Here is an 18,978-nt window from a genome sequence, read left to right as displayed (position 1 = left end):
AAAAAAAAAAAAACAAAACAAAACACAAAAACAACAAGTAAAAACCCCGGAACAGCATCCAGGAACTGTGGACAACATACAATGGCAGAACAACAATTTGCAGATGGAGTATCAAAGAAAAGAGATAAAAATGGGGCAGAAGTGGTCAGATTTTCTAAAAATGAGTGCTATTACAGATTAAGGAATTTGCCTAAAGAAAGACCTTCAGAACAAAAAAGAAAAAAAAAAACTTAGAAATATATTGAAAGCCAAAGATAAAAGTCTTGACTGCAGCCAGAGAGAGCCCGAGGGTAGGGGTTAGGGGTCTTTTTTGGAAGGGACAGGAAGGCAAAGGCCCGGCATAAAGGGTACCGGGGTCTACAGGACAGAAAGTGCCCCGCAGCCATGGCCGGGGCAGCAGCAGGCACTGAGTTAGGTGGGGCTGGCAGGCCAAAGCGGGGAGCTCCCTGTGCAGTCTGTCACCAAGCCACTTGGCCCTGACGCAGCGGGCTGGGCACAACTTGTCAGGCTTTCTCTGCATTTTTCAAGTCGATGCGGTTTTCTCCCTGTCCTGGGTCACTGGCACAAACTGTACCTACTGCTTGGCAAATGGTAAAGCAGCCTTGGGTTCCCGGAGCCGATCCGTTCACTCACGGTGCATGTGGCCTTGCCCGTCTGGTACGTGACTGAATTTAGCTGGCTGCCGCTGTTAGGGTTTCCGTATTTGTGCCCGTGAGGACGTGGGTCTGTGGTTACTTGGTAGCTCTGCCTGGGTTACCATCTTAGGTAGCCCTGGAGCTCGTTCTGTGGCATCCTGACTTCTAGCGCAGAGGAAGTGGTTCCGGAGGGCTGTACAGGAGTCGTCCTGCTGAAGGGCGTGGGAGAATTTGCCAGTAAAGCCACCTAGGCATGCCATTTAGAGAAAGAAAAAAGTTACTTAATTTCTGGGAAAAGTTTTAATTATGAATTTAGTTTTCTTAGTAGATATAGGGCTATTCAGGCTTCCTATTTCTGGAGTTACTGTTGATTTTTTTGTTTTGTTTGTTTGATTTTGAGACAAGGGCTTATAATCTAGTCTAGGCTGGTCTTGAAAGCCCAGGCTGGCTTTAAACTCATACTGATTTTACTGTCGCAGCCTCCTGAGGGTTGGGACTGGGGGCGTGTGCTACCATGTCCTGCACTTTTGATAATTGGTATTTTTGTCAAGATTTCTGCTCCTCTAATCTAAATGGGCAAAAATTTTTGGTTGAAAGTTGTCCGTCGTTCGTATCTTTGTGGTTTTCTCCTCTTTTAAATTTGTATTTATCTATTTGGTACAAGGTCTTACTCCGCAGCTCGGGCTCAGTGATCCTCCTGTGTTTAGTCTCCCCAGCGCTGGGATTACAGGCCAGCGCCACAGCTGCGGGGGTGGAACCCGAGACCCTGCGGTGGCCGAAGCAGGCGCTTAGTCTGCTGAGCTATTTCGCCAGCCCTTTTTGTGCTTTTCTTGGTCAACCTAATTAAAGGTCAGTTTGACTAAACTCTTGGCATGAGCAACTTTGGTTTTATTGGTTTTGTCTGATTATCTTTGCTATTTTTATTATATTCTTTTTTCTAAATATGTTGGGGATAATTTGCCTTTTTCTAATTTCGTTTTATTTTATTTTTTGGTACCAGGGATCAAACTACAGCACCTTGTGCTTGCCCGGCAGGTGCTTATGCCGTCCAGCTATCTCCCCAGCCTCCCGTTTCTAATTTCTTAAGAAATCATCACACGATTTCTTTCTTCAGTACTGGGGACTGAACCCAGGGCTTTGCACTGAAGTGTGTCGCTAGCCCTTAAAATTTTTTTTGTTGTTTTTTTGTTTTTTAAATTGGAGACAGATAGTTGGTAACTTGCTGTGGGTGGGCTCAATCCGGCCTCAGCTTCCCAGAGTCTTGTTGGGAGTGTAGTAGGCCTGCACCACCACACCTGGATATCTGGTTTTAAGCCTTTGCTAGTGTAGGCATTTGATGCTCTGAATTTCCCTCCGAGTGCGGCTTAAACTGCATTCTACATGTTCTTGCTTCTGTTTAGTTCAATCTGTTTTCTGATTTCTTCTCTGAACTGTGGCTTCTTCAGAAGCAGATTTTTAAATGCACAGGTACTGTGAGATTGCCCACGTGTCGCTCCGCCACAGCTTTCTTTGGGAGTTAGGGAATATGCTGTACGATGGGGGAGCCCCTCAAGCTCGAGGTCCCCCCGCCAGCGGCCAGCGCCCGGCCAGCTCGTGGTCTCGGCCCCGCCCACGGGGGGGCGCTGGCGTTCTGAGCGTGCGCGTGCGTTGGAGCGGGCTGGGAGGTTGGGGTGGCGCCTGTGCTTCTGAAGGTGACACTGTCATCTGATCGTGTAGGTGTAGATGGCATCCGAGGCCGAGCGCCATCCCCTGGGAGAGTTCGAGTGCCAGCTCTGTGGCCTGACGGCGCCCTACAGCTACGTGGGGCAGAAGCCCCCCAACACCCGTTCCGTTGTGTGAGTAGCTTTGCTTTGGATGGCGGAAGTGGGGTCAGGGAGATAGCTCAGTGGCAAGCGCAAGGTTCTGAGTTAGATCGCCATAGCAAAAAACAGGACTGGATGGTGACCCAGGGAGGCTGCTGCGGCGGGCGGGCGTAGTGCTGCAGCCCCCTCGCAGGCCCCGCCCCTCCCTGCAGAGGGCCCTCCTGGCCGGCCTGGTGGCGTCCTCCACTGGGGCTTGCCCTGGCGCCATCCTGTCAGTGGCACGTGCTGGGCAGGGCACCCGTTATGCCCACTGCCCTTGTGTGCCTTCCTGTGGTCTGCCCAGAGCCGTCCATGGTATGCAGGTGGCCCTGGGCTTGCTTTGCGACTGCTAGCTTGTCCTTTGTTACTGGGAGGGCTGCCATTTTTGTCCTCACATGGGGCAGTGTCTGGTTCCAGGAGGCTTTCTCTGCCTGTGGCCTGCAGGGCTGTGAGTGTGGGGACGGTTCCCAGGCCCTGTGTGGCCTGTGGCTGAACATCACTGCCCCCCCACCCGAGCTCCTGGCGGTCTGCAGTGTCAGGCTGCATGTCTCTGAGCTGTGGCCCCTGTCCCTGCAGCCTCCTGGAGGAGAGCTACGTCATGAAGGACCCCTTCTCACCGGACAGGGACAGGTTCCTGGTCCTCGGTGCACGGTGCAGCGTGTGCAGCAGGCTGGTGTGCGTGGGCCCGGTGGGTAAGCTGGGTTAGGCCACAGAACAGGACAACCAGACTATTACATGGCCATTCCCAGTTGCAAGGGGTGCTGGGAAATACTGCCGTGGGCTTGGTGCTGTGGTAGTGACGGGACTCACGAGGCAAGTCGACATGTGGGGGTGGAAGGCTGTCCCTGCCTTTTGTGCCTGCTGCCCCCAGCTCCCAGGGGCCCACATGCCTATCCCGGCTGCAGGGGGGGCACAGGAGCACTCTAGGAGATCCAGCTTTGGAGGTGGCCTGTGGCACAGCCCTGTCATTGTCGCCTTGCAGGCCCAGAGTCTCTGTTGCCTTTGGCTCTTCCCACTGGGACTTCTGGGACATCGTGCCAGCCCCTTAGCCCCCTGGGGGCTCTGTGCAGCCCCTGTGGGGGGTGGGGGAGAGGTGCCACCCTTAGTCGTCTGTTCCTGCTTCCAGGAATGCAGTCTGTTCTACTCCAAGAGGTTCTGTCTCCCCTGTGTCCGGGAGAACCTTGGCGTCTTCCCAGCAGAGATCCGGCAGGACCTGGAGAAGAGGAAGACCCCCTCCTCCACGCGGCCTTCTGGCCGGGCCTGTCCCAGGACCTGAGCTTGGAGCCTGCTCAGAGCCCGCAGTGCTGCCAGCCTCATTCCTGGGAGCAGACCTGTGGCCGAGCAGACTGGGCACCCCAGGAGTGGCCAGCCAGGAGCCCAGCCTTGGCACCTCCTGGGTGAGCTGTGTGCCAAGGTCACCATGGGTATAGCAGGGCAGGTACAGAAGCAGGGCAAGGGCTATGGGGTGGCCCTGCAAGGAAATTGGTGCCAGCAGTCACCTAGCAGGTATGAGGGGAGGGGTTCACTGCACACCCTTGGGAGACACCCCCGTGGTTCCCAGGAGGCCTCACGCCCTTGAAATCCTGACCATGTCAGTCTTGAGCTCAGAGACCCAGCTAAGGTTCTGAGAGGCATTTCTTCCACCCAGCTCTTGGAGACCCAATGTCCCTGCAGGGTGGATGGTCATGGTGGGTATGGACAGTCCCCATAGCTGGCCTCAGCTGTTCTGTGTCCTGTGTCCCTAAGCCAGGAGTGCATGGGCCTCCCTAGCTCACTGTCCCTCTCGCCCTCTCTGACGCAGCCCTTGGCGCTGGTGATGTTCAGTCCTCCAGCCGGCAGTGTCCCTGTGACCCTGGCCCTGCGCAGTGGCCTCTGTGGGGTGTGTAGAGTACTGTGTGTCGTGCAGCATTTGCTGAGGCAGGAGCTGCTCCATTGTACTTGATGACCACAGCGAGGTCACTGTCATGTTGGGTGAGAGATGGATAAAGAGCCTTTTCTTACAAGTGCGTGTCCTGGGTTTCATTTGTAAATGTCTGCTCTTTTTTTTTTCCGTCATGCACATCAAACAGTTCTCACAACAGCACTCATAATGCACAGGTAATTTTAAAAAATAGTTTAATTTTTAAAACCAATTAAGGCAGAACTGTACCCTGAAATTAACTCTTTACATTCACCAGTCTTACAGTAGGACATTCCAAACATACCAGTTCCCATAAATTCAGGATAGAAATCATTAACAGGGAAATGAAGATGACCGAAGATTTTTTTTAAATTAAGGTTATATTACAGCCATTTTCTAATTGCTTGGAACTGATCCATTAATGTTACCAGAGAAATTACATTTGCTGTCCTGGGCACACCCAGGATTCCTGAGGTCCTGGACAGCCCTGGCCCCCGAGGCTGTGGGGCTGGAGAGAATGCTGAGCCTGCCCCAGGTGCTGAGGGAGCAGGGCCCACCGCTCCTCGGGCCGAGAGCGGAAGGCGCCTGAGGACAGCTTCCCTGGCACGCGGTGGGCCCGGTGCAGCCCTCGTTTCGGAAGCGTGCGCCTCCTTACGCACGTCGATCCTCTCCTGGGACTCACTACAGTGGCACGGTGGTTCCCAGAAGATGTCACAAAGACTGAGACACACCAAAAGGAAATTTGGCCAGTGCACTGGAAATGGAAGAAGGGCCGCTCACCGGGCCTGCAGTTTCTGGGCTTTGGGCCGGGCCATCCTGGGGCTGCCAGAGAACCAGTGGCTGCAAATGATTTCCACCAGAACATCTGACTTGCCAAAGTTCTTTGGTGATAACCCACAGGTCGAGATTCCCTGAAGAACAGGTGCTGCAAACGGAACAGGATAGCTAGAGGTTCAGTGAAGACAGTGTGTGAAGTCTGTGACCGCCACGTGGGGTTGAAGAAGGCCTCCCTGGTAGAAATGAATGGACAGGCTCACACGTCCTGCATAGAGCGTGCGGCGGAGGGAGCAGATTTACACAAGGAGAGTAAGTTTTGCAAGGCTCAGGAGAAACAACAAGTTTCAGGGTCCTGTGCACCCACACGCGCGTGGGTTTCCACTGTTGGAGCTTAGCTTCCTGTTTCCGGTAGGTCCAAGAGCCAGGCTAAAGCACAATCAACAGTGACTTGTAAGTACACTCATTTACATTCAGCTATAACTGCATATTAGTCTGCTCCTTGTATTAGGGTGGTTTTTAGAAACTCACGTCACAGTGTTAAAGGCACAGCTCGTCACCGCGTTCTTTTTACCACAGTCTAGACAGGAGCAGCAGGAATAACGTGATCCTACAAAACGGGCGCTAGGTGGTGTGAGGTACTTGTTTAGGCCTGAGAAGGAACTTACTGTGCCTTTAAAATAGGGAATTTCCAAAAGTGATTGATTTACTGGAAAGAATCAGCCATGGCGCTGATCCCCACGGCTGCAGCCCAGCCTCATGGAACTCGGGTGGAGACTGCGGAGGGGGCGCCGCTGCAGGCCAGGCACTCGGAGGCCCCGGCTTTTGGACGCTCCGCTCCTGCCTGGGCTTGCTGCACGCCAGCCTGTGCAGTCCACCCTCAGCAAACCAGACAGGAGGCTGGGCAGGGGAAGACAAGGGCAAGAGAGGCAGTGGCCAGTATTTTTCCTTCCCCAGAGAAGAACACGGAGGATTTTTGCTTCTTTTAACAAACAACAGGTCTAACAGCCAGGGCCCTGAAGTAGGAGGCCTCGTCTGTTGGTCTTCAGAACCAACACCAAGTACAGACCCAGTGGGTCTGTTCTGCCAGATGGAGCCAGGACCCCGTTAGCTGCTCCTGCCTTCCTCACTAAGGGGGCGTTCTCGGGGACAGGAGCTGCCGACATTTCTCCTGTCTCCTGAAATTACACAAAGTCATGAAATCCTGAGAAACACAGGCTCACCTGATAGCAGCTTCAAGCTCTGGGAAGGCATCCTCAGGTGGGTGCCCAGGGTACCAAAGGCAGGGTGCGGGCCACACCACTCTCCCGCATGGGGCTGCACGGCCTGCAGCCCCCCTCTCCCCGCTGAAGCAGCGTTCAGGAGCCTATTGATCCCACCAGAGGGGCGTGATGGAAACCACTGTGTCGTCGTTAAACCTAAAGCCACAGGGAGGCTCACTGCCTGTTTTTAACAACCCTTCTGATTTCACATTTTAGTATGATTGTGGGTTTTAAAGAGATGTCATGGTCCCTGTGTTCTGAGTCTGGCCACGCCTCTGCTCTGGCTGTATGCTGTTTTATAGATGGGGTGATGGCCATTTTCCTGAGTCCCATTAAAGTGGCACCTAAATATATATTTATACATTCCAGCAGACCCTCCAGGGAGCTCACACTGAGATCTCTTCCGCAGGCCTCTCAGAACATGGCCCAGGAAAGGCCACCAGATGACACAGTGGCAGTGGCAGGCCCCCTTGTGGGACACTCTTCAGCGGCGCCAGCACAGCAGAAGTGGCTGAATGGGCACTGATTCCCCACTCGTTCGGTCCCTCGGCACGTCCCTTCATTTAATGATGGCCCTTCCTTTGTAGAAGGTGACATCTGAGGACAGCTTGTCTGGCAGCCTCCACCTTCGAGGGCCTCCGGAAGACGCACAAGTGGAGTTGGTCCGTGCCTGGCAGTGCTGAGGCCATGCAGCAGTGCTGGGTGCTTGTCAACACTAACGCCCCTCCTTTGGTGGCACCAGTTTTGATTCATGACTCAGAGCCTTGCCAGAGTCCACAGCACGAGTTGCTTTTTTGCTACCGGGAACCGACTGAGAGCCTTTGCACTGAGCTGCATCCCCAGTTCCTTTAAAGAAGAAAAAATTTAAAAAATAATAATAAATATAAAAGAAAAAAGAAAAACAATTGAGACAGGGTCTCGTTAAGTCTCTCAGTTGCCCCGGCTGAACTTGAACTTGCAATGCTCCTGCCTCAGTTTCCCAGAGTGCCGGCACTGCAGCATGAGCAACCGCATCAGCTGAGGGAGTCTCTGAAGAAACCCTTCCGCAGGAGCGCTCGTTTCAGGCCACCATGTTGAGTGCAGGTGATGGGTGTTGGCTGCACAAGTGGCTGGTGGGCCAGCTGGCTTGTCACCAGGAAGATCAGACAGGTGGCGAGGTGGCCAGGCAAGGGCAGGCCCTCCGCACTCAGGCTGGGTGTGTCTGTCTCAGAAGGGGGAGCAGCCCTTCTGGCTAGGTGCTGAGCCGTGGGACACAGCCTGGGGTCTGCAGTGTGAAAGGCCACTTGGGTGGAAGGTACCAGAAAAGGCCAGCATCCGCTGGGGCCGCAGATGCTCGGGTTTGGTTGTCTGGAACCTGGGTACAACAGGTCCTTCCAAGCTGTGTGAGGCCACGACCCCTGACCCGACCACCAGATCGGACAAAATCCCCTGTCCTGGTGCAGATGCTAAGGTCTGTGTGCTGCAAAGGGGGGAGATCCTGAGTACCAGCGGGTGCCGGGGAGCTTTGAGTGGAGGACCCCGGGGTGTGGCTTCTCCGGGGTCGATGTCTGGCATGGCAGGCCCTCTCCTGAGGCAGGGCTTTGAAGCAAATGCCTCCTTTTAAGCAGCAGGGGTCCTTCGGAAAGGCTCATGGCTACCATCACCCGCGTGCAGCGTGTCCCGGCGTCCCTCAGGTGGCAGCTGGACCACAGGGATGGATGCCCGCAAATTGGGTGGGGCCTTTTGCTCGCCTTTGTTCTCACAGTGCCCTGGCTGTGCTGACTGAGGTAACGGTTAGCTGGTATGCTGGGAAGGAAAGTAGCTGCTAATTTAAAGTTTGCTTATCATCAGCCAGAGAGCCTGCCTTGGGGCTCTGCTCTCCCGGGCTGCTGCACACAAGGTAGTTTGGTCCTTCAGGGTCTCAAAGGCCCAGTGTGAAAGCGGTGTCCGCACAGCTGAGAGGAACCTTCTCGGATCTGAGGGGGAAGGAAAGATCCCTTTAGGACAGGCAGGTCTCCTGGTGTTCCTGGATGAGCCCACGTCCTGGGGTTCCCTGGACTCCCCCGCAGTCACACACGGTGGGCATGGCCCGTAGGAGGCTGGCTTATCATTCAGCATCAACGCTTTGCTGTGTGCTGAGCCCTGTTGAGATACCTGGCAGGGGTGACCACTGTGTGCGAAGGCCCCAGCGGTGCCGGGCACAGAGCCCAGAGGGCCACAGAGGGGCAGTGGCAGGGCTCACGGCGGACGGCAGAGAAGGCACCCCGAGCCCACGGCGGGAGCGCGTCATCCCTCCTGCTCTCTAGCACAGAAGGTCATGCCAGCCAGAGGGCTGGCCTAGCACCTCTTGGTAGCGAAAGGCGAGGAGGAAGGGCCCAACAGAGCTGGAGGCTTCCTACACTCGCTGCTGGAGGACGGGGCTCTGCATGAGTTATGGACCTCTGCGACCCGCTGCCACGTCTCTCCTGTTCTGGCTGCTGGCCGGCAACTCGTGGCAAACAGAGGCACTCTTGTAGTACTGACGCCCTGAGATATCTCTGAATAGGTGACCCAAAGGATTCCAGCACTGAGTGGCCACGAGTGCCCAGGATGCGGAGTTTTTCTTCCTAATAAGAGCAAATAACATCCAAGGACTTTTAAGGCATAGTCATGGCGGTCTCTTTCCCGGCTTCCTTGGGGACATCACCGATAGCCTTATGAAACCCTAAAAGAATCCTGGGTGGATGAATACAGAGCTTGCTGGTCAGCTTGGCTGTTACCAGGGAGAGCGAACCAACGCGGGGGCTACGGTGCACACCTTTTATGAAACCTCAAGCGGGATGATCGCGACATTCCTGGCAGGCTAGGTCTTGCAGCTCCCTTCCTAGGCAATGTGTCTCTGAATGACATTTGTCTAGTGCATGTCAGAGCAGGAGGAGGGAACAGACAGACTGGGTGTTGGGCCCTGCATGTGGATGGCCGCAGCCCTGGGGACTCCTCGGTGTGGGGAGCTGGTGGTGGGAAAGGGACTCAGGTTAGCTTCATCCTGAAGAGCTCACGATGACCAGGGATGACAGGGAAAGAGTCTGCTCTGCTTCAGGTCCCGCGGCACTTGGACAGTAGCCTGAGGCTGCTGAGCAGGTCCTTTGGATAAGGGAGGTTGGGTGGGTGGGTGGGAAGGGGATTAGGAAGGGTAGTGGGGAGGGCACCAAGCACCCAGGACCCTCCACGTGAGCCTGGAGATGGGCTTTGCCACAAACTACCTGGAACCACGAAAACCACAGACTGAGAAGGACAGCACGAGGGCTACCTTCTCATGGCTTATCAAACTGTTCTGGAAAATTCTCCGTTTTAGGATTAAAAGGCAGCCCACTGTTTCTTCAGCTTCAGGAAACAGACCTGATATCATCCAAATAAATATTCCGCTGCATTTTAAATACCTACCCTTTGGCTAAGTCTAGATTTACAGGATTACAAAAGTTGTTACAAAGTGCTGATTAGCTGTCCACCTCAAGAGGGAATACAGCAGTAGAACAGGGCGGTTGGGAGGGAGCTGGCCGCGTGACTTGAGGTTACCCGTTAATTAGATGGCAAATTACGCGCTTGATATAAAGAACTTGCCCTGACCACATGGGGAGAGTTGGACTTGACCTTGGCTCCTGATTGTCCTTGATCTCCCGGGTCGGGTCGGAGCAGTAGCGCTCTCTGTGGTCACAACTGTGCTCTTGAGCGCCGGTTGCCATGCAGTCTGCTGAGGGACAAGTGTCCCATCTCCAAGGTCGAGGGTGCTGATCCGAGCTGCTCCCATCCCTCCTCTGCAGTGGTGCCGGCGTTCCGTGTCCCCGCAGGGCTACCACTGCCCCACACTGCCAGCCTCAGTACATGTCCTTGTAGATCTCCTGCAGCAGCGGGTGCAGCGAGGCATCCGACTCGGTCTTGATGACCTGCACCAGCTGCGCGTGCTCCGTCACCAGCTGCCGTAGGTCCGCCAGCTTCTGGAGGAGTTTGGGGAAGAGGAAGGTGTCATCGGGATGGTTGTTTTGCAAGTGGAGCTTGAGCACATGCACGATGCCCTCCTGCATTTTCTCGATGTAGTCTATGTTTAGGAGGCCGGGCCGATCTGTCCTCAAAACAAGAAAGAGATGTTTGCACGTGAGATGTACCGGGAACTGCCCAGCTGCAGCAGGCCGAGCAGCTTCCAGGCCTGAGAGCCTCACCGAGGACAGATTTTCCCAAGTCCTGCACCCAACGGGGATGGGAAGGACAAATACTCTTTCCTAGATTCACGGCGTCACTTTGCACCCACTGCAGTGTGGCCCTCCATCTGGATTTGTTTGACCACCACTGTCAGGAAAACCCAAACATTAGCCAGAGCCAGGTGACGTTTCATCTGTGTCCCGGAGCACAGGAAGGGAAGGTCTTCCTGGGTCACGGCCAGGTAGGGGGCGGCAGCTCCCTGCTGCACTGAGGGAGCACGCCACACGTACGGCTCCAAGGGCCTTCCCATATGGAGGGCGAGGTGGCGGGGTGGACACGGGCTGGCCAGAATGCCAGGACCCTAGAGCAGGAGCAGGATGAAACAGAAGCGCCGGTGTGCACATCAGGTGGCCTTCATGGGACAGGCTCGGACCACAGGTCCCAGCCCATGACCATACAGGTTTGGAGCAGCCCCCACAAAGCCCCTCTCTCCTCTCTTCTCTCTTTTTCTCCTCTCTCTCTCTCTCTGTCTCTGAGGCAGGGTCTCACTGTGCAGCTCAGGCTGGTCTTGAGCTCACTTTGTAGCCCAGGCTGGTTTTGAACTCTCAATGATCTGCCTGCCTCAGCCTCCTGAGTGCTGGGATTACAGCATATGCCATGATATTTGGCTAATCAAGAAGTTTTAAACAGATTTTTTTTTTTTAAAGATGGAAAGAACCTGCTAGTCATTTCAAGCCTGCATAATAGGTTTCCTGTCTGTCTCAGCGGCCGTCTCTGCATGACCAGGGCTGCGCTCTCGGAGCATCTCCAGCCAAGCCGCCATCTACGACACATAAACAGCTCTGCAGGTGCTTCCTGCCCTCACTGCCATATCCCCATCCTACGCAAGGACAGTGACAGGCTGTGAGCTGTGGCCCTGCGCCTTCACCAGGCACACGAGGCCAGCAGGACCTCCTCCACCGCACTCTGCCCAGCCGGTGGCAGGAAGGACAGACAGCGAGTGGTCAGGTCAGTGTGCTTCTGGCTGGTGGTGGGTACGCGTCGTCATCCCTTAGACTCTGCCATGGCTGGGCAAGGTCACCTGGGTTTACAGTAGGCAGGTGACTTTCCTAGCCCAGGGACAGGGCTATTTAAGGAAGGTGACACTGGGCCAGGAGCCTGGAGCTGCAGAGCCAGCTCTGTGGGGAGGCCCAGCGCTTCCTCCCCACGACCTGAAGCCCTGGTAGAGCAGAGTGGGACCGCTGCCCAGCAGCTGCCAGGGCCCTTTATAAGACAGCGCCAGTGTCACCAATAGTGACAACAGCTGTGCAAACATCTGTGCACCACTTCACGGAATAGGGTTTATAGTACTGCTCTAACATAACTATATAATTACAATATTAACACGAGAACGTTACATATAATACTAATTGTATCTAATATGCTAATTAAGTCAGGTATAATTATATTAAAAGGAATATGTAATACTTATAAATATATTTAGGTAGTATTTCTTTAGGGGTACTGGGGGATGAAGACAGGGTCTTTGCCCTGAGCCACACCCCCGGCCCTATGTCCTGAGTTTTTATTTGAGGTAAAGTCTTGCTAAGTTGCTAAATTGCCCAGGCTGGGCTTCAACTTGGATTCTCCTGCCTCTGTCGCCCAGAGCGGTGGGACCCGTGGCGCGTGCACCTGGCTGGCTGTGCACGCGTGCCTGCACACGCCGTGCTGTAAGTTACACGATAGTGCCACGGCCCCCACTCAGCTCTCCTCAGCACTGACTTGGGCTCGGATGTGCCCCTCCTCCCAGTGCCCACATCATGGTGACAGCCCAGGCTGGCCGTGACCGGATGACGATCACAGTTCTAAGAGAAGCCTGAGCAACCTGACACCAGCAGCGCAGGCCGGCCACTTACCCCCGCAGCAGATGATGGCGGCCACGAACAGGGAGATGTCGCTGTCGTCCAGCTCCAAGGCATTGAACTTCATGGCGAAATCGAACTTCGGTTCCATGATGTCGCAGAACGGCTTCCGGAGGGTTTTGAGGAACTCGCGGGTGACGAAGCCAGTTCCACAGGCCACTAGCATCCCGTCCTTGTTCATCATTGAGGACAGCATGGTGAAGATGGCCTCGTACACGCCGTACTTCAGCAGGGTGACCTGGTCGTTCAAGTCCAGGTTGGCAAAGCCAGGGATGGCCTTGGCGAACTCCGTGAGGTTGGTGACAGTCTCCACCGACATGCACTGGCAGCAGTGGAAGATGCGGACCCCGACCTCCTTGTTCTGGATGCCGTTGGCCACCATCTTGGCCACCAGGGTCTTCTCAGCCATGCACAGCGTCTCCATGTCGTGGATGACGAAAGGCTGCAAGGAAAGCCACCGACATGAGGGGCGGCTGGGGCGAACCAGGCAGCGCCCTGGAACTGCCCAGGAGCCTCTGAGCCCGCCCCGCTGCCTGGTGCCGCGGGGCTCCAAATCCTCAGCAAACAGACCCCATCCTTGGGCACCTTCCAAATGAGTTGTAGAAGATAAGATGCTAATGGACGACTCTCAAGCTAGGTCAGTAAGACAGTAACCGGCCTTGCTTAGCGCTGGGGGGGATTTTCTGGCTAAGACACAAGCATTCGGGGCGCAGGAGCACAGGCCGCAGCACTCTGGGGGCCTGAGGCGGGAGCGCTGCAAGCTTGAGCTCAGCCCAGCAATCCAGTGACTTAGTGAGACTATCTAAAGAAGAGAAGGGGGGGAGCATGGGGTGGCTCCGTGTGAAGGCCCTAGGCTCAATCTCTAGCACTACAAAAATATTAAAAATTAAAGAAAAGAAACTGGAAAACTGATTTTGGCAATAAAGTTAACCAAAAATACTAGCAAAGTACCTTTTATATTTTATAATATTCTTTAAACTCCTAAATGCTAGTGCAACAGCACTAAGGAATTATAGTAAATCTTTTTTTCCCCCATAATTTTATTGAGAAACAAACAGCAATGAGACAGTTTCAAACCAAATTGGTAGGACAGTTTCAATAATTAACACATTGCATACATTCTTCCTAGTGGTTAATTGCTGTACAAGATGCGGACTTGATATCCTATTTACAAATGCCATTAGAACACATCCCTCTATTCATTTAGAGAAGGTAACTATATATCTATCCTAACCACTTTGAAACACAGATACAAAATGGACATTCATCTCTATCCCCTTTTTTTGTTAAGTTCCATCATTTAAATATTATAGGTGTGTAAACTCAGCAAAATATTCTAAAAGAGTCCAGTAGTCCATAATAGTATTGGGTCTTCCACTTCACTGGCAGTGTCAGAAATTGTTGACCTGAGTCCCCTACAGCTCAACATAACAGCATGGCTTTACTTCTTATACTTCGATTTATACTTTTCTGCTGGATGGTTAAGACCAAGGTAAAGCAGGACCTATGCAACAAGAGTTGTAGCTTTTGGGTCTGATAAGGTCAGTGAAATCCCCTCAGGATTTATCCTGAGATCCTGTACCTCAGATTGTAGAACCTTGTCAGTGTCAGTCATGTGGATGAGTCACGGCCATTGCTTGGCCATATAGTAAATCTTCATTTACATTCCATATCTTTTAAAGTTAACCATCTTTTTTTTTTTTTTTTGGCGGTACTTGGGATTGAACTCAGGACCCTGAGCTTGCCAGGCAAGAGCTTATTCTACTAAGCTATCTCCCCGGCCCAAAAGGTTCCCCCCCCCAGTACCGGAAATTGAACTCAGGCCCTTGTGCTTGCCAGGGAAGCACTTATTCCACTGAGCCATCTCCCCAGCCCCTAACACTGACTATTGAATGGAAAAATTTGCATGTGAATACTCATAGCCACTGACCCCTGTGGGAGCCAGCACCAGGTCCTCACCCACAGAGCCCAGCCCGCCACTCTGGTCCTGCTGTCCCCCACACGCCCCTGCCCCTGGGAGCAGGAGAGTCTGAGTTACATAGTGAGGCCTGACTCAACAGAACAAGAAAGGGAAGGAAGGGTGGGGGCGCAGAGAGCTCGCAGGTTCAAGACACAGAAGAATCGATGCTGAAGGCGACGGACGCGCCGGCACGACTCCTCTGGTGTGATCTCGACGCGTTCTGCTCATGTGTGGGACGGCTGCACCATACTCCATGCGAGTGTACAAGGAGCACATCTAAAGCCCCTTGGGGTGGAGAAAGAGCAGCTGAGGGCCCTCCGAGCTGTGAATTCCATCGACCTTGAATTAAAATATATATTTTAAAGAACTATGTCTATACTAAACATGTTCAGACTTTTTTTTTTTTGGTGGTGCTGGGTTCGAACCCAAGGCCTTACACGCACATGCCAGGCGAGTGCTCTGCCGTGAGCTCTGTCCCCACCACACGCTCTGCTGTGTCATTAATCCCTACACATACAGAGTGGCAACTCTTTATATAGCATTTACTCTGCATCAGGTACTACAAGTGACTTGGAGGACAGAGCAGACAGGAGGCTGTGCTTTAGTTTTGTGTAAATACTATGTACTGCTCTGAAAGGGTCTTCACTATCTGTGATTCTGATACCCTTGGGGGTCCTGGATCCAGGCTTCCGTGGATGGGGGAGAAGGACTTCTTTTCCTTGTTTGTTTTTTGGTACTGGGGATCAAACTCAGGACCCTGCACTTGCCAGGCAGGCGCTTACCCTGCTGCTGAATGAGCAGCCCGTGAGAGAAACACAGAGGCCCCCCCAGCTCGGGAGGACTTTGTGACTCTGGGGATTGAACTCAGGCACTGTCCTCAAAATACTTTCCTGGTGTTCTCTCTCTCTCTCTCTCTCTCTCTCTCTCTCTCTCTCTCTCTGTGCATTCTGAAACAATACCTAGGTTAACTGCCTCAGCAGGGCTCTAACTTGCCACCCTCCTGCTCAGCCTGCTGGAGTGCTGGGACTGCAGGCATAAGCAACCATGCCTGGCCCCCGAGTGCCATGTCTCTAAAGGATAAATGGCAACATTCCTCGCTCCACTAGAGGGAAATATACTATTAGGCTACTTTATTTTTTTTTTAATTTTTAAAAAGTTTTCTGTATTTTAGAGAAGGGTATACTGGGTGTTCAGGGTCTCACTACTAGATCGGACTTGTAGTGATCCGCCTGTTTTCAGCCTCCCAAGCACTGGGATTGCAGGTACGCACCACCATCCCAGTCTCAATCACCATCTCAGTGCACCCCGGGGGTGAAGCCGGCACAACACGCCGGGGATTGAACCCCGAACACTGCAGGCTACTTCACCTTTATTCAAGTCATTGTCTTTTTTTCTAGAGTGCATTCAACAGAAATAAACTGTTCAGAGAGAGAGAGACAGACAGACAGAGAGAGACAGAGACAGAGAGAGAGAGAGGGAGAGAGAGGGAGAGAGGGAGACGGAGACAGAGACACAGAGACAGAGAGGCAGAGAGGCAGAGAGGCAGAGAGGCAGGCCAGGTCAGAGGCCAGCAGACGCAATGAGTTAAGCGGAGCTGGGACCTGCCAGCCTTCCTCCCAGCAGAGCTGTGTTAGGAATGGTTCAGAACACGGGCATTGGGCCAGGGAGATAGCTCAGTGGCATAAGCGCCTGCCTGGCAAGTGCTTGGTCCTGGGTTCAATCCCCAGGGGCAGCAGTGGTTCCCAGTGTCTGGTTACAGACAGAATGGTTGCGGTTACTGTGGCCATTACGGTAGAGCATGTCATGGGCCTAGGAAAGCCTGGCTCCCTAATTTTCAGGCTCTAAGGTGAAGTGCAAAGGCAGGTTCCTGTTAAGGGGTAACTAAGAATCCCGAGACGGCTGCGGCAGGGCGAGTCCCCACCTGGGTCCTTCTAGGCTTGGACACCGTGATCACTTTGCGGCAGAGCGCTGGGCCAGGCACTCCGTGTACAATGGAGCCTGTGGATGGAGGCCTCTAGGTAACATGGATCCTGCTTCATTTTTATAAGATCGCCACGTTGGTTCTGGGTAGTGGCCCTTCTTTTAACAGGCAAAACTAGAAACCGTCTGAATTTAAAGAATGAGTCCTAACGTTAGGACACCAATGTGTGTTAAAGCTAAAGAGCAGCTGTGTGCTAAAACTCACTCGAAAATTTGCCAAACTTTGTTGGTAAACACTTTTGGAGAGGCTATTTTAAAAATCCATGCAGCTTATGTTTGGCTTGGGAATGTGCTTTTTATTCTCAAGTCTGAACAGGAATCCGTCCGGCTCCACAGCCAGTCATTTCCAATAGAGCACTCTGTAAAGAGTATGCACAGCGCGGGGCAGCAAGCCCGGCCCCCAGGTCTCCCCCGCCCTGGCTTCAGCTGTGAGGACCCGCGGTGTCTGAAGACACCTGCACGAGAGCTGGGAAAAGCTCGGCCGCTGCGAGCTTCGGGAAACACCGCGACTCTTCCTAGTTGCTTCTGAGGAAGCCACACGCTGAGCTCCCGGCTACATTTGGCTTCCCGTCTCCAGAACCGGCACACAATGTGAAGTGCGTTTTTCACCTGAAGACCTCTAACCCTAACGCAGCAGGCAGCACCAGCACTCAGCACACAAGAACGCCTGGGAGCGAAGTGACTCCGTGCCGCGCGGCGCGGGTGGCACCTTCCCTCCCTGGGTTCCCGAGACATCGGAGTGGCGCTAGATTCCCCTTTGGAAGCTGCTATGAGGGTCATTCTGCTATGAGGTGCAGGTTAAAAATTCCTCTCCTGGCTTCACTTTTTTTAATTTAAAAACTAAATAAACAAAAGCAAGACTTTTACTCTACGTAATCCTGCCTGGCTTTCCACATGGACTGCAAGGGACACAGGGCTTCGTCGACAGCTGCAGTATTTCAGAGGGTACAGATTTTCCACAACTGGGACATTTAGACTCACAAGATAAATCCCAGCTCTCCTGAGCATGAAGGGGCTGAGATAAACACAGTGCCTTTGATAATTACTCATTCAGATTAAATAAAGCTCTGAATTTGGACCCAAACAGAACAGGGCTGTATTATTTTCATTTTACACTTTGGAATGCCAGAGTTGAAGTATTCAGTGCTGAGGAGCTGCCCCTTTGCAGAGGGACAGCGGGCCCCCGGAGCTAAGAGCAGCCCAGAGCCAGAGAGAGCCTATGTGTGTGGAAATGTGCGTGTGACTAGGAAGCGTGTGCATGTGTGTGCACCCCATCCCCATTCCCCAGAGCAACCTCTGCCCGGCCCTGGCGGCGTCCTGTGTCCCCCATGGTCCAGGGCACTGCTGCAGCTGCCAAGTTCTGCTCAGCCGCTCCATACGGCGGCCCCTGCAGTCCCTGTCGCCGTGGGCAGTGCTCAGGGTACAGCCCCCGCCTGCAGCCTGGGCACACTCTGCAGGTCACTGTCTCCAGCCTGGGCTGCTCACTGTGCCCCCCTAGTCCCATCAGTGGTGTGGCCGGCGGTGGGCATGAGGTGACGCTGGGGCCAAGGCCTGGTCTCCCTAACAGGTCCCCACCCACCACCACCACAGGCAGCTGCACTCTAAGTCACTGAAGACACAGCCTGTGCTTTTTTGACACCCACTGGCAGTGCGGCCTGGTGGGTGCCCACCCTGGCCAGGCTGGCACATGCAGAATGGAGACGGGCTGGGCCTGCAGCCAACACACAGGACCTGGGTGCTGTGCCCCTGGCCCCGCGTGGACGTGTGTGGGCAGCAAGGGCCTTCACCTCCCTGCCACGCTCTCCATTCTGCTTTGCTGAGACCACGAACCCAGTCCTAGCTGCCACTTTGTCACTTCCTGTGTGACAGGCTCAGGAGGCCTGGTTTCTTCAACTCCAGCCGGGGCAGTGATGGCTGCCCGAGAGTGGTGTAGGGCTGGTAGAGAGCCACAGAGGAAACCAACACGAGCCAGAGTCCTCCCGCCACTGCTCTGGGACAAATACGAAGGACATGAGCCTAGTGTGAGTTCTTAAAATTCAAGGAAGAAATAGAAGCTCTTGGATGATGTTTTAATTTCCTTAATTCAAGGCGATCCGCATCCTTCCCTGGACAGCAAGGCGGGGTAAGGCTCCTGCACCGCCACCCTGGTGTCCCGGCAGGCTCTCTCTGGCCCCAGCCCCCGGCAGGGTCCCAAGGGACTTTCTAAAAGGCCAAGGCCTACTTAATTGCAGAATTCACAGAAGAGTTAAAGACTTAGTAAAAGAGTTTAGGTCCATTTATGAAAGTAAGTAGCTTGTGAAATTCTTGCTTTCCCATGACTAAAAAGTCTAGCTTGTAATTCCCAATAAGGAATGCTCCAAGGCACTCATTAGGACAAATTAAACCTGTTGCACCACGTTCAGAGGAAAAGGCGAACCATCTCCAAGGGCGCCTCTCTTTGAAGGCAGCTAGGACAGCTTTCGTGAGGGGGTGGGGTGGGGTGACTTCCCGGTAGGGGCAGTGGCCAGCAGGGCAGATTTCACTGGGAAACCTCAGAGCCTGCTGTGGTGTTACCAGGATTATTTCTTTTT

At 53.6% G+C, this 18,978-nt stretch overlaps 2 protein-coding genes across 11 annotated transcripts in view; one reads left to right on the top strand and one right to left on the bottom strand.

Annotated features, from left to right (window-relative positions):
• The window catches only part of Cdpf1 (cysteine rich DPF motif domain containing 1), a 7,153-nt gene extending 2,680 nt beyond the window's left edge, over positions 1–4,473 (top strand). The window contains exons 1-4 of one of the 5 annotated variants that reach the window (XM_023702497.1): positions 1,400–1,484; positions 2,352–2,470; positions 3,053–3,168; positions 3,603–4,473. In XM_023702497.1, coding sequence (XP_023558265.1) covers positions 2,358–2,470; positions 3,053–3,168; positions 3,603–3,877 — 504 coding nt within the window. In that variant the 5' untranslated portion in view covers positions 1,400–1,484; positions 2,352–2,357 and the 3' untranslated portion in view covers positions 3,878–4,473. Of the gene's footprint in view, positions 1–1,399; positions 1,485–2,351; positions 2,471–3,052; positions 3,169–3,602 lie in introns of those variants that run through there. The other 4 variants (XM_023702495.1, XM_023702494.1, XM_004642460.2 and 1 more) reach the window with 4 other exon arrangements.
• The window catches only part of Ppara (peroxisome proliferator activated receptor alpha), a 65,698-nt gene continuing 46,792 nt past the window's right edge, over positions 73–18,978 (bottom strand). For 5 of the 6 annotated variants that reach the window (XM_004642403.2, XM_023702491.1, XM_023702492.1 and 2 more), the window contains 2 exons: positions 12,463–12,910; positions 9,537–10,490 (listed from right to left, as the gene is read on the bottom strand). In XM_004642403.2, coding sequence (XP_004642460.2) covers positions 10,246–10,490; positions 12,463–12,910 — 693 coding nt within the window. In that variant the 3' untranslated portion in view covers positions 9,537–10,245. Of the gene's footprint in view, positions 883–9,536; positions 10,491–12,462; positions 12,911–18,978 lie in introns of those variants that run through there. The other variant, XM_023702489.1, reaches the window with a different exon arrangement.

This window comes from Octodon degus, unplaced genomic scaffold (assembly GCF_000260255.1).
Source record: "Octodon degus isolate 3935 unplaced genomic scaffold, OctDeg1.0 scaffold00153, whole genome shotgun sequence".
Lineage (NCBI taxonomy): Eukaryota > Metazoa > Chordata > Mammalia > Rodentia > Octodontidae > Octodon > Octodon degus.
Note: the sequence above shows the minus strand (reverse complement) of the source record. Positions and strands in the feature narration are given on the sequence as shown.